Source organism: Heterocephalus glaber, unplaced genomic scaffold (assembly GCF_053883595.1).
Source record: "Heterocephalus glaber isolate CG9 unplaced genomic scaffold, H.glaber_assembly_v1.0 deba00001465, whole genome shotgun sequence".
NCBI classification, from domain to species: Eukaryota; Metazoa; Chordata; class Mammalia; order Rodentia; family Bathyergidae; genus Heterocephalus; species Heterocephalus glaber.
The window spans coordinates 31129795-31151785 of NW_028258312.1; the positions used below are offsets into that span (position 1 = coordinate 31129795).

Genomic DNA, 21991 nt, shown 5'->3' on the forward strand with positions numbered 1-21991 from the left:
ACTTAAATCAGCAGTAAAGTCTTAAATGTCCAATGTATAAATATTTTCATAAATGCTATTATTTACAGTACTTTATTTCAAATAACCATACTATCAGCCATCTTTTGGTAAAATACACAAAATAATATAAATATTAAGACATCTGGGGCTGGGGATGTAGCTCAGCAGCACAGCGCCTGCCTGGCAAGCATGAGGCCTTAACTTTGATTTCTGGTACAAATATATATATATATGATTTGAAAATAAAATTTTCCCCGTAAGAAAATACCTATTTTTTAAAATCTTGAATAAAATGACTTTCCTCACTTGCTATTTTAGCAAAGCAAAGTTTCCCAAATCCCGGCAGCTGGAATCTTCGTGTTAACGTAAGACAGACTGACAGGCCTCAGACTGGGACGCATGGAAAGGTCCCCGGAAGCCTCGCCTCTCTCCCTGTCGTTCGAGGGTCCTGGGTCCATCCCCAGCACCGCAGTGGAAGGGCTTCTGCGCCCTCTCCTGGCTCCATTCAGACATTCACACCCAGCCTCGCCAGAACCGCATTCCACACCTCACCACAGCCTTACAGGAGACTCGCCAAGGGCAGATTTCAGGGTGGTTTGGTTTGGTTTTCTTTTAGCAGTTGTGCTCCTCAGGCTAGGTCATCTCTATATTATTACTCACAATAATCAGGTTTTCTATAACATAACTTCAAGAGGCAACATCAAAACTCATATAACTTAAGTGACGTGCATTTACCAAGAGACTAACAGAACATTGTTAGTAAAATATTTCTTATGAAAACAAGTTATCACAACATATTTCCAAGGAAGAAAACACAGACTTTCAAAAAGTAATACTTAGACGTTATCCTCAGATTTCTGTCTACATTTAAAATATCTTTTCTACTCACTGCAAGCCAAGGCAAAAGAGAAGTGCGGGGGACATTACCTCCTGTCCCGAAACTGTCACATACTGCGCTGAAGGGTTTTTTAGTATTTTTCGTATTTCTTGCAAATGTGTTTGGATCTTGGCAGTGACGTCTTGAATTTCATCCTTCCTCTTTTTTATTAAAGGGAAGTCAGAAAGGTCTTTGAATAATTCAGTTTTATCCCCAATTCTAAAATGTAAAAAAAAAAAAAAAAGCAACACACATATGGAAGCATATTAATGAGACCAGTTATCAATTTCTTCTTGCAGAATCCTGAAAGACCAAAGGGCTGGAAGTCAGGAAGGTGGGTTTCTCATTCCAGCTCTGCCTCAGTATTTACGAGGCCATTCCTTAACTTCTGAGGGGTGAGAAGGTTATCCTACTATCATTTTCATTAAGCAAGTTCACGATTCCCCTCCTGAAACCAAGAGGTAAAATTACATCTCTGTCATTGCCTATGCAGAGAGCAAAGACAGACGTAAACATCAAATCTGCCCGTCACCCAGAGCTCTTGTGGGATGTGCTGTGAAGTAACTACCCTTCAAAGGAAAGCTTTCCAAACAGAAATTCTAAACAGAAGGCAGATCTGGGTATCTAGGAAATGAGTACAGGATGCCACCAGACCTAGGTTTCTGAGCTATGAGTTGCCCCTCCTGGCTTTACCTGGCTCTCTCTTCTCATCACAGGGAGGCACTGGGGAAGCACTCGGCCTGCCCTACCAGCAGGGGGCTCGGTGCAGACACCAAGTGCCACCTTTCAGCTGTATTGAACAACTTAGTATGGCTCACGTCTAACCACACCGCATCCAAGCCACACCTAGCATTATTCTAGTGAAGATGGAGAAACCACACATCAACAGCAGATGCACTGGGCTATGCTCACTGCCAGAAAGGAAGAACTGAGCACTTAGCACTTACTTGGCAGCCTGTTCGCTGAGTATTTTTAAGTAATGTTCCACAGGACTGAGGAGCTCTGGGATTTCCAAAACAATCATCCGAAGCAAGTCTGACTGCACATGCGAATTCACCACGGGCATTAACACTTGTAGCTCTGACTTCAGGTGACACAGGGTTCTGACGATCAAGAAGAACTCTTGGGTAGAACACTGAGAAGAGAAGTAGCTTTTATCTCCACAGAATAAGTGAAGCCTAGTGATCTTTTAAAGTCAGAATAAAGAAGAAATTTTTTTTCCGGTACCAGGGATCAAATTCAGGACCTTGTGCTTGCGAGGCAGGTATGGTGCCAATGAGCTAAATCCCTGGCCCCAAGACGAAATTTTAAAACTAGCTAGTTCACTAGTTAGTGCTACAGAACTTCCTAATGAGACTGAACACATAAAATGTTTGCAGGCTGTAAAAAAACGATGTGAGCAAGGGATAAAGCCAAACCTTGCTGGGTACTTTTCATTTTAAAACACATTGTTTGCCACTGTTTTGTTCTGTGGTCTCGATCAAATACATGAAGGACGGTGCCGAGGGAAGGGATGCGAGACGTATGAGACAGGACTTCTCCCAGGCAGGGTGGGAGCTTCCAACCCACATGAAAACGAAAACGAAGAACAAAGGCTAAAAACTATGCAGCTCACAGACGAGAGGACTCCAACAGTCGCATGTTAACTTTACACAGGACAAGCCAATTAAAACTGCAAGGTAGCCTTTTTCACATCTCAGTGTCAAAGACGTGAAAGCTGAAAATGCCCACGTTACGTGGGTAAAAATAAAAAGCACCTTTTACATTACTAGTGGAGTATAACCTTTCTGTCGGGCACACTGGCTCATGGGCAGACACACACCCTTCAACCAAGCAATGCCACTTTAAAACATTTCCCTAAAATATACTTTAACAAGTAGCAAAAAAATGTGTATCTGAATATTTATAGGAGCACTGTTTAAAATAATATTAAAAAAATAACAAATATCCACGGATTGGGATCTTACTAGGAAAAATACTGTGAAACAGTTAAAACTTAAGACATCTGAAAACACTATAGAGGAGTGCCATAATTTCAACATATATTAAATGTGTACAGTATGCTTACACCACCAATATATTTTTATGTATTTACATGGCAGCATTTTCTCTGACTCTTGAAATGATAAGCACTACTCTCTGTAGGTATCAAACAGCAACAGGAATGAAGGGCACGCGTGTGGCTCCCTCTGCATACCTTGGACAGCGGCCACAGGGAGGGCAGAGGGACCCTGCACCTCCACTGCACACCTGTACGCACCACAACTGTCTACTCTGCATGTGGGCAGTTTCACACTGGAGCTCTGGTGCAGAGGGTGGCCAGAACATGTGCGCCTCATTTCTGTTCATCTTTTCCTTTTTTTTTTGAGACAGAGTCACTATATAGCCCAAGCTGCCCCCGAACTCACAGCAATCCTCCTGCCTCAGCCTTGCGTGCTGGGATTACAGGTGTGTGCCGCCACAGTCAGCCTGTCCATCTTGAAAGTACAATCAAGATATAGTTTTAGAAAGCATAAAGCCACAAGAATAAGACAGACAGGAGGCAACTACAAACTATAAGGAGACAAGCAGTAACTGACTTACAAGACTTGAGATACCTGAACTTTAAGCTGTCCATAAGGAAAACTGAGATGGAGCTTGATTTATACCAAGAATACGAACAGAGTCAAAGACTGGTACCTAAATGGCCTCTGGAAGTGGCAGGCGGGGTGAGGGGAAGGATGAGCCGAGAGTGATTTAAGAAGCAATTAAACCCTCAGCCCTGTCCTCTCCACACCACGGGCCAACCAGCACTCCCCTTCCAGCCTGGAAGACCTGTTTATTCCAGGGAAGGTGGACAGGGCAGCTGGACCATCGTCAGCCCCGGCAGGACGGGGGCCAGAGACAGAGGATGAGGAACGGGCGGGACGAGTGCCAAAGAGGGTACTCGAGGGGTCTGGAAATCCCCTAAGACTCGCTGATAAGTTCCCTCCCAGGCGCCAGACCCACCCACTGAGCTAAATCCCCGGCCCCTCCTTACTGTCTTTAAAGCTACACTGAGTGAAACAGACCTTCCTATCACCCTTCTAGTTCTCTACTTTTAAAAGACAATGAGATACCTGAGAAAAAATTCTAAAGGGAAATGTAAAATCCAAAACAAAAATAAAACTTGGAAGGAACAGAGCTATATCAGAAGGAGGAAATAAAAACACCTAAAAAATCAGTAATAACCTTCATAAAATAGAAGATGTTGCAACCATAAAATAAAAATGCAAAGCTATTTTGTAAAATAAGAAATATTCAGAGAATAACCAAAGCAACATAAATTCTCAGAATTTAAACTGATAGCGGAAATTAAAATTCAGTGGAGAGGCAGAAGATGAAGATGACAAAGTCTCTAAGGAGATAAAGCACAAGTATAAGACATGGAAAATACAGAAGAAAGTCAGAGGTAGTCCAGGAAATCCATTAATTCAAGTGAAAGAAAAAAAACCAGGAAAATTACCCATCACTTCGGGATTTAAGCTGCTACACTGCAAGGGCACACTATGATGAATGAAAGCAGAGTAACCGCAGCAGGTGACGACGCTTCAGGACACTGGTGATGAACACAACACCGCGTCTTCCAGGTTCTAGAGGAGGTGAGGAGAGGGGGAAACCGAAGGAGGCCACAGAGAGGCTCGGGAGGCAGGTCGGCTCTGCCTGCCTGCTCGTCAGTACCAGCAGCTGGAAGGCACCACCACGCAGTTCTGAGGGACAGGACAGCGACTGCGCGGACCTCAGTCTCCGTGCCCACTTGGAGGAACCGGGGGCGCAGCAGGTTGGGGGCACGGGCAGGTGACTGCGGGTGCCGGCGCAGAGGGGAGAGCCGGATGCGGATGCGGATGCGGGGAGACCACCGCAGGCTGGGAGGGAACACAGAGGGGAAGCAGCAGCAGTGCGCCCGTGCTGAAAGCGCTCCAGTCACGTCGCAGTCTCCTTGGCCTTGCAGAGCAGACCCTCCTGCACTGGCAGCTCCCCGGCGAGCCTCCAACCTGGATGGGGCTGCGGCTGGGCGCCCCTTGTTCCAGCACCTTGGGGTGAGCTGCTCCGGACCCTGCCTCCCAGCCTTGCTGGGCTGTGCACTGCCTGGCCGGCCCGCATGATGACACACATTTCCTGTTGGCCCTGTCCTCTGAGAACCCTAACCAGGACCGCGATGTGGAACCTGGACTGGTACACCCAGTTAAACATGAGAGCAGAAAAGAGGTGTTTCAGCTCTTAACCTTTCGAACACTTCCTTTCAGCAGCGCCAGCATCCACTCCTGGAGACGTGGCCCCCATGGAGTAGGGACGCACAGAGAGGACCCGGAACCTGACCACAGGAGGCTCAGCCACGGGCGCGAGGGACCTACGAGGCCACTGTGCAGCAGGCACGTGGGCCCCACAGTTCCAGTCACAACACTCCACAAGACAAGCCTCCAGAAAGATGACCCAGCAAATAGCCAATAAATATAAACAGCTCGAGATGAAAAGGAATTTTGATTAAATTAATGAGAAGGCACTGGAAGTGGCATATGTAAACAGAGTAACGCTAAGAACATATTTAAATAACAATCACTAACCATAGGGGATGAAGTAAATTATGAAGAAAGATAAGGAGTTAGGTCCAGCTGAGCAAAGCGCATACCAAAGCCCTTCTCCAAGAGGGCACGGCCCGCTGGGGTGACACAGGAAGCCTGACTCTGGACAGGGTGGAGCATGAAAGTGTTTCAGCCAACAGTCAATTAGTGCACATTCTGACAAAAGTAGACGCAAAGATAAACTTTTTCAACACAAATTGTTTTTAGCATGGGGAACTGAACTCAGGGCCCTCTCAGTGAGCTACACCCCCAGTTCTTTATTCTTTTATTTTTGAGACAGGGTCTCACTCAGTAAGCTGCTCAGTCGAGAACTTGCTAACCTCTCAATCTTGGACATGAGCACCTCGTGCCTCAGCCTCCCACAGAGCTGGGATTACAGGCAGACACTATTGCGTCTGGCTTCAGTATAATTTTTAAATAATAATCTCATGGAATTATTGCAATTTGAGAGGGAAAAAAGAGATTCATTCTTGAAATCAGCAACAGCAGCCAAGGGAAAGCTAAGCACTTTGCGGTGAGGGCCTAAGCGCCTTGTGCTCAAGCTTCTTCAGCCAGAGAAGCTTCGAGGGAGCGGAGGAGGACAGCCTGCAAGGAGGCTGCTCCGCCTCAGCTCCCGCGCCACCCACAGCCAGCTGTAGACATCTGCAGGAGCCCTCAGGACGAGCCGGTGAGCAGCCCCAGCGTCGGCGCTCTGTGGAAGAGGGGACCGGGCTCCTCTGGGCTGGCTGGAGACTTCCTGCCCAAAACCCCAGAACCCCGCCTCGGCATCTGCAAAGTGCCGTTGGCCCCAAGTGCAGCGGACCCAGCAACCTCGGCAGCCACCGGTCACCTCGCCAGCAGTTAGCTTGGGTTCTGGTGACAAACGTTACTTTCTACAATTTGAATCTGAAGCTGTATTATCGTAAGACACTTTATTTCATTCCAGGGCCAGCTTGGGTGGGCTCTCCATGGCCATCCCCACAAAGACCTGCTTGTGTGACTTCCGTGGTACTTTCCCCACAGCCAGGAGGCCCAGGCTCCCCACGTCCACGACACCCAAACAGCGTCCCTCGGCGCTGAGTGAGGCTCACACAGCTGGCGCTGTCACCACCCGCCTGTCGCTCACTGCGGCGCACAGGGCAGAAGCCACTTGGAGCAAGGTGGCCTGTGGCAGGAGTGGCCTGAAGCACCGCCCTTGCATAGTGGGGCTGACACGAGCCACGGCCAAGGCCCCCTTTGCAGCCTCTCCCCGCTCGGTCTTGTGCAGGCATGAAGGCAGCACCGGGGACAGCTCCTGGCGAGTCAGCCCCTTCCCGGACCATTCTGAAACCCCAAACCAAAGCCACCCTTACACTGCATGTCGGTCACTGGCTAAACTGAGTCTGTGACTGCTAGCAGCGTCTGGAGACTTCTATAAATGCACAGACCTTACCAGAGGCAGACACACCCTGAGGTTTAAGGAGAGCCAGGGCGTCGCAACAGAAGACGGGCCCTGCCACCCACCCTGGCGCCCTGGACACCAGGCCTCACTCTTCTGATTTGTAACCCAGAGAACTTCAGCTCAGTGTCCATTTTCTCTCGACGAAGGAAAGGTCTCCAACACCTGTCCGTGAATCTTTTTCTTTTTGCAGGACCGGGTACAGAGCCCAGCTCTGCACTGAGCCCCATCCCTAGCCCTGTTTATGTCTTCTTTTGAGGCCAGGCTGGGCTCAAACTTGAGCCCCCCTGCCTCCCTCAGGAAGGCACAAGGCGTGCAGACTGCCGGAGGGTCACAGGCACTCTCCCTCAGGCACGGGCCAGGACATGGAAGAACAAGTGGCTTGGCCCCTCTGTAACTTCTGGAGTCAACCAGAAAACTTCAACGCCAGCACAGCCTCGGCGAGTGCCAGCAAAACACCATGGCGGGCAGGAATCAGGGCAGACTGAGGGCCAGGGGATGGAGACAAGAATCCTGCCTGTGCTCTCAAGGCAGGACTGACTACCCAAGGAAACTGCGTGGGTGAAGAATGCCTTAAAAAGTAAACACTACTGAAAAGTTGGTCACACTAAAATCTGGCCATGTAAAAACTGTTCTGCAACAATGTTATTAAACTGGCAAGGATTCTGTTTGAGCAAAACATAAAATCTGCTTGTGGAAAGAAGCAACTGGAGGGGAAATGCAATAGCAGTCAAGACAGCTGCATCAAACACGGTAACATCCAAAAGACACCGCCACTAAACACTCAGTAAGAATTGGGTTTAAACAGACTCTGTCACTGCTGAGCGAGTCACAAACCCACCCTGGCCTCATGGCCTGGCCGGCGTGAGAGCCTCACACAGTAAGGAGATGAGAAAAACAGCTTCTCCGGGGGTTTGCAAGGGACAAAGGGCAGAATGTGTGCGAACGACTTCTACAAAAGGTGAAGAAGCACTTTAAAATTTGATTTATTCACAATTATTATAGATATGACTTATTCATCTTAAAATTTCAGCCATACTTTGATTTCCCTGTGTGGAAAAGTCTTCTCAGTGCTGTCACTTAAACTGTAAAATTAAGTGATAAAAACCACAATAATGCTTCTGACCCCTTCGGTATCTGAATTTCTGGACTCTTAACACGCAAGGCCATAGCAGTGGGTTTCTTCCCAGGCTAGGACACAGGCGGCTGCTTCAAACCAAAAGACTCACTGCTCACTTGACAGGACACACACTAAAACCAAGAGACCCCGGCTTCTCTTTTCTGAAGCAGCAGGCCTTAGGAAGCTTCCCATCTTGGTGATGGTCAGCACTCTGAGGATGAAACAGTCTGTCCCGCATGAGCACAGAAGGGCCCCTGGGTACGCTGACCCCAAGAAAAAGCGGGGAAACTACTTTTCACAAATGTGAAAACTGGAAAACCTTATTTTGTGCAGCTAAAATCTCTAAGGATTCAGCCGTTCTCTCATGCCACCAGCAAGATTTAATAAAATTACACAAAAGATTACAGAGCCCTCAGACAAGCTCCCTTGTTGTCCTCGGTGGAGGATGCTTGTGAGCACGAACAGGCCGACTGGATCACACTTACTTTTCTGTGGTAAATGCTCCCGAGTCCTCTCTCCATGTCAGGCAGCTTCTGCAGGAGGCTTTCGATCTGGGCAAACACGCTGGACTCGGAGCCCAGCACTTCCGAGACAGCGCAGAGTCGAGCATTTATCTCGCTGTGGAGAACAGTGGCAGGGTCAGGAGAGGACAACCCCGAAGGCCCAGGCCAGGCAACCAGGAGCCCTGCCCTCGGCCCTGTCCCTCCTGCACCTCGCAGCCCCGAACCACAGTGTGGCAGCCGAACCTCACAGGCCAACAGCTGGGCAGGGACCAGCTCACAGGAGCAGCCGAACTCACCCCTGCCCCTTGAAGTCTGGGGACCCGGGTCCCTGGCCCCTACTCTGTGACGGGGCAGGAATGACAGCCACTGCCAGTGGCCCGCCAAACTCCTGGGTCCTCTCTCCCGGCCCGGTGGCTGTGGCACTGGCAGAGCTCTGGGGACCCGGCCAACGAGGACGCCCTCGCTCCCTGTGGGCCACCGGCTGAGCCCCACAGCAGAGCAGGGCTCCCTTGTCCGTACCCAGCACAGAAGAACCTGAGCTTGCTCTGCTGGCCTGCAGGACTGTGGCACTGTGAGCAGCACAGCCGGCTGGCAGGTGCCTGAACAGCTCAAGGGCTTGCCCACAGCAGAGACGCAGCGGAGAGGGGGAGCAGCTCGGATGCAGAGGACGGCGGGGCCTAGCGACACCTGTCACCTGAGTACTTTGGGAGGCTGAGGCAGGAGGATTACAAATTCAAACCAGCCTGGCAACTTAGTGAATCAGTGAGAAGCTGTCTCCAAAAAAAAATGCAGAGGATGAGACATCTGCAGACACAGGAGATTAGAATTCTAGGATTTTACTAATGGCCACACCGTAAGTGGTGGGCAGCTGAGGAGCCCAAAATGGACACGCACTGACCTAGCACATCCTGAATGGGGTGGGGCCCATCAGTACCCATAGGCACCCAAGCGCCACACTAGGGATGGCGGCCATGGGTGACAGTAAACGCCAGGCAGACCAGAGGCCCTCAGGGGAGACTTCTTCAAAGTAAGCAAGGGATGGAAGACCAAGCTGAGACCCTGGCCGAAATGAAGACATGGGGTACTACACAGACACATGTACCCCTTGCAGGTCTACTGCTATCACACACACTGACACGCAGGGCAAGGCTCGTCAGGCACTGCCTGGACCGCAGGTGGGAGACAGTACAGTAGCAGGGCCCGTCTATCCTCCTCATCCCAAGCCCCCCGAGGGCCGCCTTCCCACCATCGGGGCCCCGTCCCAACTCTGGGGCTCAGTCTCGCTCCATTTCCCCCTGGCTCGTGTCCTCCCTGCAGAAAGCACAGCGTCTGCGAAAACTGACTGGAACCATTCGCTGGGGGGACCCACAATCCTCTGCTTCCCCTCCCTCCTGCACCCCTGGGGTGAGTCACACACTTCTCCATGACTAACTTGCCTCCCACAGCCATGCCTACCCCCGTCTTTAATCCACTGTCCACACTGCAGGGAGAGTGGTCCCCAATTCACACCCGTGCGTGACATGGCTCTCCTGAGGTCACCCACGACTTGTGGTGCAGAACCTTCAGTGACCCACGCAGCCCCTGGTCCCTGCCGCCTGTCCCGTCCCACCTTGGATCCCGGCCCTCCCTCCTCCCACCCCACCTGCAGCCGGACCCTCTCCCGTGTCCTGCCCTGCCATTCCCTCACCTCCCACCCCAGACCGCCCTCCTCCCCTGTGCTCGGGAATCGGGCTGCACTTCCTGCATGACTACAGCCTTAGTAAGCTCAGGGGTCCTCCTCCACCCCTCCAGCACCACCACAGTGTGTGCTCAGCAAACAGACGAGGAATTCAATTCAATTCCAAAGAATACAAAGTAAACCAAGAAGTGAAAAATTAAATGTTCTCTGCATAAAACTGTTGTGATAAAATAAATCAATGTTTTATGCTAACATTTACCCCAAATGCTACACAAATATAAAGTTTGACTTTAATAACTCATCCTTGCATAAACGGGGCGGTGACACCCATGGAATAGCTAGGTTGATGCCACAGATGGTTTGAGGATAGATGAAATAATGCCATCTGTGAGCTCATCAGACAGCCCACATGGAGAGTTACTGTCTCAAACATTAATGGTTTCCTGAATACAAAAAGATAAGAGCGAAACAGCTGAATAAAAACCTAAGCCACATTTATGAATTCTATCAGAAAAAAAATTAATAGACATAAAACTGTAAGTCTCTTAGAGGCTAAAAGGGTTGTGTGCTAAGTTGGTTTGGAACCTGCAAAAACACACAGAAAGTAGCTTTTATCACTGCCCCATGTGGTGTTCATGATCTGGTTTCTGGTTTTAACTCGACCTTCCCCAGGGAAGCACGAGTTTAGAGGCTGCTTTGTTCCCATCCAGGCTCTGCCACTCACCATTCAGCCTGGCCTGGTTCCTCCACCCATAAAATCAGAGCACGACAGCCGCACTCGGCAGGACCGCGAGGGTTCACAGCGCAGCCGGGCACTAGCACGGGGCCTGCTACAGCTGCCACGCGGAGGGGAGACTGTACCCCAGAAGTTTAGAAGTAACTGTGGACACCCTTAAGCAGATATGCAAGCAGGTGTTCTATGCCAAGGGAAAAGGAGAGCTAGTGTTGGAATGCGACGGGAGGTGAAGGTCGGAAGCGCTCTGTGGAGACCACTTCAGAGGCTGCTTGGAGAAAGCGGGGTCTAAACAGGCAGCAGGAGTGAGCGGGGTGGTGCAGTTCCAACGTCTCGCCACTGGGGTAGCTACAATCCCACGGTTTGCGCCGGCGTGCAGATCAAAGCGCAAAGGAGCAAAAGTGACTTCTATGTTTTCAATAAAAATAAAATACTTTACACAGCTTCAAGCTGTTTTTTTCATCAGAAGGAGTTGCAAGACCTTCCAAGAAACTCTAATAAAGCAGTGTGTCAGATCACTGGAATAAGGAATAATTATTTTAGAGCGATCAACAGAGACCTGTTGCTTGGGACAGGCTACAAAACAGGAAGTAGTGTTGTCACCTAGAGGACGATAACGACACCACTCCGAGATGTCCCAAAGCCATCTGCACTTGGTCTTAAAATACTATAAATCTAAACCAATGAAAAGAAGGTATCCGAATCATTTCATTCTCAATGGCAAAGATTCTTCTCTCCCACCCCAAAGATCCAAGGACTACTTTTGGGTGTCCCGGGGCCCCCCACAGGTGAGATGGATGGGACGCGACGTCAGCACCCGCTGGTGTGGCAGTCGGTCAGAAATACAGTTCGACCTGCACTCCTGCCAGTGCAGAGGCCATCCTGCTGGTCACTACTCGTGCAGACGCACCATCAATCAACGTAAGGGCACGGGGCAAAGCTGCAGCACACACTGTCAGCGGGGTGTTTGGATAGCTTGTGTTTTTTTCATATTTTGGTCTTTTTACTGACCAAAGACAGATGATAAGGCCGGGGATTTAGCTCAGTGATTTTGCCGGCTGCTGTGCAAGTACAAGGACCCAAGTTTGATCCACAGTACTGAAAAAAAATAAAAGAAAAGAAAGATGATCAAAATGAATGCATTAAATTCAGATACTAATACACTGTCCTGTGATGTGGCTAAACCAACTACTTAAACATATTTCAATTAGAAAAATGAACTCCAAGTCCTTTCCTGGACCTCTCTAGAACACTTACCTTGTAAATTGTAAAGGATTTTTATTACTCATTTTATAATCACACAACATTTGTCCAACAGGAAATAATTTACCTTCTTAAAAAAAATTAAACAGAACAATTTCCTGACAGCTACCATCATTATCTGCTTGGGCCACTGTAATGGATTAACTAATGGTCAACTTGCTATGCCCAGCTGAATCAGTATGGTCTGGGTGTGCAGCATCTACCTGAGGATGGTTGTCAACAGCTACAAAAAGAGAACTGGCAGAGAAGAGCCTGGCCTGTTGATATGCTAGGAGAAGCTTGCTGTGGATGGTTTTCCTGATACAAACTAGGCTGTTCTCATCAGAGGAGGAGCTCAGGGCCTCCCTGTCACTGGGAATGGCTGCTGTTCTTGTCAGGGGAGCTCTAATCTTCACCATGAGCATCACTTTCTGGCCCCAATGTGGATCCCTCAGCTTGGTGGTATATGTCCTTCATCTCACTGGCATAGGTTTTCTGACTTCCACCACAGGCCTTTGGGCCTTCTGGGCTCACATCCTCAACATGGACAAGCACGAGACATTGCCAGGGCTCCAGGCATTCTGTGCTTTAACTTGGGCTCCAGGCCACTGGCTGGACTCGTGGAGGAAATTGCCTTGGACTCTACGCCTTCAGCTGGACTTGTGTGGGACACTGCTGGGATCCAGGCCCTTGGATGGATTTTTGGGGCCCCTACTGTGCATTTAATCTCTTGTACTCCTTTGCATTTGACTTTTGGGGTAATTATCATAAAATAATCCCACAAATTATGTGCCCTGTATTTAAAGTATTCCCTTGCCAAGACCCTGACTACAAAAGCCACAAATCTGAGTCTTTGAAAAAAGCAAGAATATGAATTGTGTTTCTGGCAACGGTGTGAACAGGCACTTCCAGACCATTCCTCCCAAAGATGAGAACTTCAAAAGCCCAATGAACATGAAAGCACACTCCTAAGAGCATCAAAGACCTGACAAAGGGCTAACTAATAACTGCACAACAGTACAAAGGAAAGCGAGAAGTCAGAGAGATAACAGACCAGCCACAGCCCTTGTGTACTGAAGAGACAGTGGAAGAGCTCACGGTGAAGACAGGGGATCTCGCACTCTTGTTGACCACCATCTGGATGGACTAAAACATCCCAGGCACAGAACTTGGATCAAGAAGCTCCTACACAGGTAATGCCACCAGAAACCTGGCAGAACCACACAAAAGGCCTCTCTGGAGAAAGGCACCTTCATCCTAGCCATCACATATTCTTAAAGATAAATTTCCAAATAATATGGCCACTAAACAACACGCATAACAAGAAACCAGCTCAGTGAGAATCAACAGAAACAACAGACAATAGGAAGAGACACAGAAATCTCAAGGTACTGTGTGGGGAGAAATGGAATGGTGAATAGTCAGGGACTCCAAGAGCTGAGAAAAGAAAGCAAGAGAAATTAGAAAGCAAATAGGTTCTATAATCTTAATTGCTTTACAGGTGATCTTTCTTTGCTCTTTGTCTCTGTAAAAGTTTCATCTCTGATTTAATGTCAAGTTTTACTATGACTTAGCAAAATGTGAGTATTTTGTTTTTAATCACACTTTGTACGGTATGTTGTGTTTTCTAAATCTAAGGATTCACATCTTTCATGAACTGTGAAAAAACTTATCACCCCTTGAATATTGTGTTTCATCCCATTCTTCTAACTGGACAAGTGATGAAGATTCTGCTAGAGTACCTCATTCTGGGCAAGTCTCTCAGTCTCTTACATCGTCTATCCCACTGGCACTCTCTGCTACCCCCTAGGTAACTTCTCAGACACTATCTCACATAGGCAGAGCATCTCGAATCTGAAGCTCGAAAACTCATCCTGCTGAGAAGCCTGAGGCATGTTGCGTCCTGGCAGGGTGCCATCAGTGAAAAACCCACAGGTAAAGACGACTGAGAAGACCGGAGCGGAGGCCCCCGGGGGGTGTATAAGGCCTATATGGAACACGAATGAATTTCATGCTTTAACTTGGGCTCCACCCCCACGATATCGCACTTATACATACACAGATACTCTGAAATTTAAAAAAAACCTTCTGTTCTGAATCATTTTAAGTATGGAATATTCAATATGTACTTTAGTTGTTACATCTGTTCTTGTTACTCTGTCCATTGCTTGGAAAAACAATGAGGTTTCTTTTTAAAATCAACCCAAACCCTTTTGACTTAGCTGCTTCTATGCTCATGCTTTTTATCTTCGAATCGTGCAGAGCTTGGCTGTAGCACACTGGTCTGTGGCACAGTATGTTTTAAGTCCATGTCACGGCTCAGAAATTCCCAGACCACACTGACTGCACAGATGGCGACTGCAGCCTGCGAGGAGCCCGGAGTCAGGCTCTCTGGGCCAAGGCCAAGGCGCAGCCTCCCCATCCCCGCTGGTCAGAGCCCCGAGCCCTCCGTCCCCAGAACCTCCCCGCTTTGCTTGGACCCCAGCCCTGTCTCCTGTCTCCCACCGGACCAGCAACTCCCAGCCCTCTCAACACGCAGGCTGCTAAAGGGCCAGGGCCAGCCAAGACATCAGCTCCCTGGTCCCCCCGCTCCTCTCCAGTCTTCCTCCCTCGGTTCCTAAGGCAACCCGAGCGGATGTTGGTCACACTTTCTCTAACATGTCTAGGTGTTTCACACAGGACGGCTTTAACGTCACCAAAGTCACAGGTCATCCAGTTTTCCTCTAGCATTTTGAGGCTGAATATTCTGAAAATCCCCACTAACAGAGCCATAAAGCTGGAGAAAGGGAAATGTGGAGAAATGAGGGAAACAAACTATCAGCCTCCTCCTCCTCTCTCCCCCCATGTTCTTCCTCCTCCAGCCCTTGACTGCTGGTCACTGGGCTGGGCCAGAGCTCACTGCAGCCTGGGTTCCGCTCGATGCGCTGGCCAGCTCAGAGTTCCATCCCAGAGATAGATGGAGCTTGTCCACAGGACCACAGGGCACACACGGGGCGAGAGCCCTGCGCTCATGTCCTCCTCCGCAGCAGCAGCAGTCCCCTTTCTACCGAGTTCATGCACACGCAGCACCGGCCAGGTCTGTGCTACCCCTCCTCCGGCAGGCAGACCAAGACCTGGCTCACTGTGTGGCAGGCTCAGGGACACGGGCGCCACCAAGAGGAAGCGGGGCCCCTCATTGTGGCCAATTTCCAGGAGTGCCACCCACTCAGAAGTGGCGTTTAGTCTGCCGATATAAATGAGATGTAGGGCTGGGGATTTAGCTCAGTGGTTTTGCCACCTGCTGCACAAGCGCAAAGACCCCAGTTCGATCCCTGGTACCAAAAAAAAAAACAAAATGAGATGTAAAGTGGAAGGAAGTGAGCTGATGTCCTGTGACCTCGTCATTTAGTCCAGGGTGATGATGGATTAGAAATACGGCCATTCACACCTCACACGGATGGGTTTACCCAATCACAGCCATTTAATTATCCAAGAGAATCAGCTAGCAGGGAAATGCGCTTAGTGGTACAAAAACCACACAAACATGTAGCCAGGAGCCAATTCCCAACACAAACAACTTTCCATGCCTTTAATTTTAATTATTTATGGGACTTAAATGGCAGCAATTAACTTAGCATGCCTAACGCTTTTCCCAATGTTCTCAGAAATCTAATTCAAATTATAAAAGCATTCTCCTGGGCTGGGGATTTAGCTCAGTGGTGCCGCCCCATGCTTCGCAAGCACAAGGTCCCAAGTTCCATCTCCCGTACCAAAAAAAGAAAAACATTCTCCCTTTCCTCTAATTGTGGTACAACATTGTGCAGTGTGTACAGGTGAGTGTTAGGTACAGAAGCGGCCACCTCCCACAAGTTCCCTCCTAGGCGAGGTCTTCCTAGTCCCGGCTCAGGGCCGCCCAGTCACGTGACAGGTGCCACGTGACCCTGCTGAGGAGGGGCAGTCTGTCCCAGCCCGGGCAACCGAGGGACAGACGGCGTTAGTGCACATGTATCCGTGGCGAGGCGATGATGGGTTACCGGGCTTCCCAGGGCCTTGACAAGCGTGCAGCAGCTGTGAGGGGCAACCTTGTTACGGGGCAACTTCAGACTTTCACAGTTTTCTAAAAATGTACATGAATGTATCATTTAAATGCCTAAAAACACTATGGGGTTGAAATAGCAACAAAGAAGTAGAGGAAAGAGCCATCTCTCCCAACAGACTGCTGAGCATTCACTAGCCCTTCCTTGCTGCTCCCTGAGGAGACAGTGGACGCCCACGGCCACAGGGAGCGAGTGTGGAACGTGACACTGAAACGGCTCCAGCGGTGCCATGTAAGCGCAGGGACAGAGCTGCAGACCCAGGCCACAGAGCGAAGAAGCACGCAGCTGCTTGTCCCGGCGGCTGGGGACAGTGCAGACGGCCCTGGGAGCCACGGGCTCGGGGGTTCCTAAATGCCGGCCTGTCAGATTCCCCCCACTGCCAATCTGGGAGGCCCGGAGATGCGTGCAGAAGAAAGGAGGAAGAAGGAGGAAGAAAGCAAGCCAGCATGCAAGCTTGCTGCAAGGGAGAGCGGTTCGCCTGTGGGGCTGTCTGCAGCAGTCGGCCCCAACCCTGTGCTGCTGCAGTGCTGAGCACAGCACGGGCACGGGCGTGGTCGCTAAGGACACCGGGAGGCTGAGCTCCCTGAGTTCCAGGCCTGAGTCAAGAGTGGGCACCGAGTAGAGGAGAAGGCAGCACTCCGTGCCCAGCCATAGGGACGGCAACTGGTGGTCACAGCTCCGTCATGCTGCGAGGGGCCACAGGAGCGGCCTGGTCACCGCAGCCTGCACCAATGTGCCTCACACTCCAACGGCAGCCTCAGACCACACGGATAGGACCCAGGGGGAGGAGAATGGCCCGGTGGACCAGATGGCTGCAGCCTGAGCGCCCTGGATCGGCTTCCCGTTGCCCCTTCCCATATCCCCACCCCCTAAACCTGCTCACGGACCCAGCAAGGTTCTCACACGGAGGGCACAGCCTTGACCTCACTTCCGCCTGACTGCGGGGGTGGTGCAGGGCAGGGGCAGCAGTGTTCAGAACATCCACACACTAAGTGTGTGCTTCCTGCAGAGCTGCTGAAACAGAACCGCACATACGCACAGTCATCTACCAACAAACCGCACAGGCGATGTGGTCCTCTCACCTGGGGCCACCACAAACAGCCACCTAACCCCGCTTGTGTGTGTGTGTGTGTGTGTGTGTGTGTGTGTGTGTGTGTGTGTGGTGCTGCTGCTTAAAGAAACCCACTACGTTGCAGATGTGTACAGTAGATGCATATGATTACGAGCAGCACCCAATACAGGATACTGCACAGATGCTACGACAGTTTTATATCATCATTTAATCATTATTTTAGAGTGGCCTCCTGCTTAATAAAAAGCAAAGATTGCTAAAGAACAGCATGAAGCCCCATTATACAGTGTGGCCGAAACACAGTGCTTAAGCTTTGAGAGCCACGTGTTCCAGTGAAAGACACACCGCCGTGCGCCCCTCAGAACACCCTCTCACTCTGAACGCACTCACCCATCGTCTCTGCCGCTGTCTGAACCCATCCCGGGCGCCCTCTCTCCTGAGTGTCCTTGGCTGCGCTGTGTGGCTGCCCGAGGTCTCCCTTTCCGGGTCATTCTGACTTTGGGGCAGACCTGAAGCCACATGGCGCCAGGACAGCCTGGTGTTTTCACAAGCCGCCTGGGTGCTGGTGGCGCTTGGCGGCCTCGCTCCCTATGATCCCACCTCATACGACACTCCAGAGAGCCAGTTCGGAGGACGGCGACAATGGTGGGATGGGACGAGGGTGCTGTAGGTGAGGAGCACTCCGGGGGACTCGTGGCAGTGTGTCGTTTACTGTGGTGATTCCGCAATTTAAACACTCATGGCAGGTGTGGATCACCCATGAACACCTCGTGACCACACCCCTTGTCTTGTGCTTGATTTAAGATCCTGCTGCTGTTGGTCCATCACGGCCCTAGGAGCACCGGGCTGCACTGTACTTCTGAATTCACACCCGGATGGGCCCACAGCTCCAGGTATGCGCACGCGCACTCCCTGCACACGCACTCCCCGTGGGCCGTCCACGGCAGTCGCCCACAGCCACGTCTGGGGAGCAGAGTGCGGTGTGAGACCCACCCGGCCATACCCCTCCTGTTTCCCCTTCCCAGGGGATCCCCCTGCCCCATCGCCGGGAAATACCCTTTCTACTTCCTGTCTTTGTATTTCTACCACAGCTGGCTGCACCCCCAAACAGAAAAGGACAGGACAAAGTTTCGATATATGGCCGCACTTGCGTACTGCTGTGATGCTTTGGGACCGCCCCGTGCTGAAGTATGTCGACATAGGCTGTTCATTTCATTGCTGTAATGTGACAACATGTATGAGGCCAGTTACTTTCCATTCCACTTAGTAACTCTGTTGATTCCAAGTTTCTAGCATTATGAAGATTGCAGCTCTCTTCTGGGGCCTACTACTGATACCAGGAACCATACTAATGCTTTATATACACTGCCTCATTGTGGTCACACCACCACGAGAGAGGCGATGCCATCCCCATTTTACAGATGAACAAATAGAGGAACAGAAAGGCCGCGAGCTGTCCATGTGAGTGGGAACAGCAGAACTCCAGCTAGCATCTCATTAACTCTCAAACTGCTTCTGAATGGCCCCTACACACTTGGCTGGCTGATCCTGCATAATTAGCCTGAATCTCCATCCTTCTCATCCATAAAACCACTATCTCTGAAGGCAGCTGAGAAACTAATGGATATCACAGATGAAAAACGCAGCACGGTGAGAGAGGCACTGCCCGCCTGCCATCCTTGGTCCAGGCCCCCAACCGTCCCGGCGTCTCTAACAGAGACACCTGGCAGGGCAGCACATCTCCTGAGTGGCGGGTCCCGGGCACTCTTACTCTCAGTGCTCACGAAGGGTACACACAGTGCTCTTTGAGAGGGAGACTGAAGGAGCAGGCAGGAAACAGGGAGGGGAAACTGAGTAGAAATGTCTACTTTAGAAAGAGAATCGAAGGCACAAATGTCGGAAGTAAATTACGCCTGCCTTGCAAATTGGCTAATGTGCTTTGGACGTAACCTAAGAGACTCGTTTCGTACATCCCACAGGAGCCTGAGCTCTCATCCCGCTCCCCACCCATCACTGTTTATAAGCAGAATGCGTGTTTTAGGGCTTCTGACAAAATCAGCAAAGTGTATGTGGGACACAGGAGATCGGCTTGCACCTGCACTGGGCAGGCTAAAAATAGGAAATTGGCTAGTGAATTGGCCATGGGTTAAACTGTGAGGCTGTCCTAGGCCTATGTGACTTGCTGGACGAGCCTTCGGCCGGCGTGTGGAAACAGCTCCCTGTGCCAAAGGTCACAGTGGAGGCCTCAATGGTCAGTGTCGCTGTGACATCTCTGACAGCAAGGTGACAAGGCAGCTGAGGACTCTGTGACTCTTGTGCAGCTGTTCTCCCAGAGCCAACGTTAGCTAAGCAAACAAGCAGGTCACTCCTTAATCGATCTGACTTCTGCAGGAATGCAGTGCTCCTCCTTGCACAAGCCTGGCTCCTGTCAGCATCTCAGCCCCGCTGTCTCCTGCATCTGCCTTTACACCCTGCAATGCTGTGTGATCCGTAAACAGTGGCAAGTCTGGAGCCTGGGGTCTTAGCCTGAAGAGCTCTGGCCATCCAGGCCCCTGTGTACGCGAACCTTTGTCTCTTATCCTTGCCATGGCCTCAGTCAGGTGGTCAGGGTCGTACACCTCAAGGATATATGCAGTATATACGCAGCCCACAGCGGTACCTATGGAAAACGCTGATCCAGGCAGCTCAGGAAAGGCAGCCAGCGTTCCAGTCCCAACGCACCCCTCACCCCCTGTGAGCAGGACTCTACATTTGGAGCATGAGAGCAGGGGGGCTCAGCGGGGCCCGAGCAGTGGTAGTGCTCATTTTCACAGTGCTCTTCACCAGTGCCTGCACTGGTCCAGCTGAGGGCTAGGAACTCCGGCCTGAGCCCCCTGAGCTCAGGAGTGGCCACTGGCTTCAGTCTGCAGCAAGATACTGAAGCAACTCCTGTGCTCTCTGGAAGCTGAGCACTCAATAAGGTGCACCTAGCAGGTGCTCAAGGATCAGCGGGAGCCAGACCAGGTTCTTGCAAGCAGCTGCAGGGCACCGTTCAGCTCGGAGGCCGCAGCGCCACAGTCACCAAGGACACAGACTCCAGCTGCCCCGCTATGGGGAGACCAGCGAGACTCGGCCCTGGAGCCAGGCAGCACCCCGGGCTTGTGGGGACGCCACAGCATGACGCCTGCAGCCCGGATGTCCCCGGCACTGTCCTGAGGAGCCCAGCCCTGCTTCGTTGTGCGAAGCTGCCCCCCCCACCCCCCCAACCCCGCCTGGCGGCAGCAGCAAAACTACCCCTGCTACAGCGCAGGCCCTCCCTCTCCCGAGCTTCACCACGTGCCCACTTCGCCCTGAGGCATCAGCTCCCTGGGCTGCGCCCCACTGCTTCCTGTGGAGCCCAGGACAGGCAGGCACAGCTCTGCGCCCCTCCCCATGTCCTCCCACCATGAGGCCCACAGGAACTGGACGGGACCCACTGCAAACTGTTAAAGTTGGTCTCAAGGATGCTCGACACACCTTCACCTTCAAAGTTTTATAACTTCGGGGGAAACACATAAAAGAAGTGCTTTACCTTAATCTGAGGAGCGGATGGGTCACCCACTTCCTCAGCAGCCGCCTCCCAAACGCTGTGTGCGTGTGGTCTAACACCCACAGCAAACTTCCCTTGCTCTTCCCGTCAGTCTGTGAAGGCCAGGAAACAGGTGTCGGTTTGGTTTCATTTATTGGCACATTGACGTATACAACAGGGTGACATTTCTCATTGTGAATTGTACCTTTACATGATGTATCTTGGTTCTTATCTTTCCCCCCTTCCCCTGCCCTCCCTTCACCCCCTCCACCCCTCCCTATTGACAAAGACTTTGTTTCCGTTTTTCCCTTTTCTCATATTAATTCTGTTCCCTTCTTTCCTTTCTCCTACCTTTCCACTTCCCTTCCCCTTTGGACCTTTTCTTCCCATTTCACATTATCTATTATACATTGTGATCCTTGTTTACACTTTCAGTTTCTCACACCAGAGAAACTATTCAGTAGTTACACACATGTGTCCTATTTATTTCACTTAAGGGTATGGCCTCAAGGTGCATGCATTTAGCTATAAACGTCTCTAGTTTCTCTTTGCTTATGGCTGAGTAGTCCTTTATTTTATTTTTAAAAAACCAAACAAACATATCTTCTTTATCCAGTCTCAGTTGATGGGCATTTGGAAGATGCAGAAACAACTCCAGAGAACAGGTTTTATCACACTGGGCACGAGCATCCACACCACGTCCTGAGCTGGTCAGGAGCCCCACTTATTCCACTCAGCCTGAGCTAACGTTTCCCACACTGTCCATTTGATGTTTGATGAATGAAGACACAAATGTACACACGCACATTCACACAAGACAAAGTAAAGATATTTTTACAAAGAAAAGGACTAATCTGTGTTGCTTCTGGTTAACTATGAATAAATGACTCAGAGCCTCCATGGAAACAGGCCCAAGCTCAGCTAAGACAAGTTCAGAAGGCTAATTCCCAGCTTCTGTCTCTACAAGAGCTCAAATCCTGATAACAGAGGGACACTACAGGATATTTTGTTTATAGGCAACTTTTGCCTTAGAAATTGGATTTTACAAGCTGGGCGTGCTGGCACACACCTATGGCACACACCTATAATCCTATCATCACTCAGGAGGCTAAGGCCCCAGTGGGC

General features: G+C 50.5%; 1 protein-coding gene across 6 annotated transcripts in view; it reads right to left on the reverse strand.

Moving 5' to 3' along the window:
- Msh3 (mutS homolog 3) overlaps window positions 1-21991 on the reverse strand; it is a 119353-nt gene that overhangs the window by 52427 nt on the left and 44935 nt on the right. For 5 of the 6 annotated variants that reach the window (XR_015438895.1, XR_015438896.1, XM_087180734.1 and 2 more), the window contains 4 exons: window positions 20870-20979; window positions 8501-8633; window positions 1825-2012; window positions 928-1096 (listed from right to left, as the gene is read on the reverse strand). Coding sequence is in view for 4 of the 6 variants with exons in the window: in XM_087180734.1 (XP_087036860.1) it covers window positions 928-1096; window positions 1825-2012; window positions 8501-8633; window positions 20870-20979 (600 nt within the window). In the remaining 2 variants the exon portion in view is untranslated. The remainder of the gene's footprint in view (window positions 1-927; window positions 1097-1824; window positions 2013-8500; window positions 8634-20869; window positions 20980-21991) is intronic. The other variant, XM_087180736.1, reaches the window with a different exon arrangement.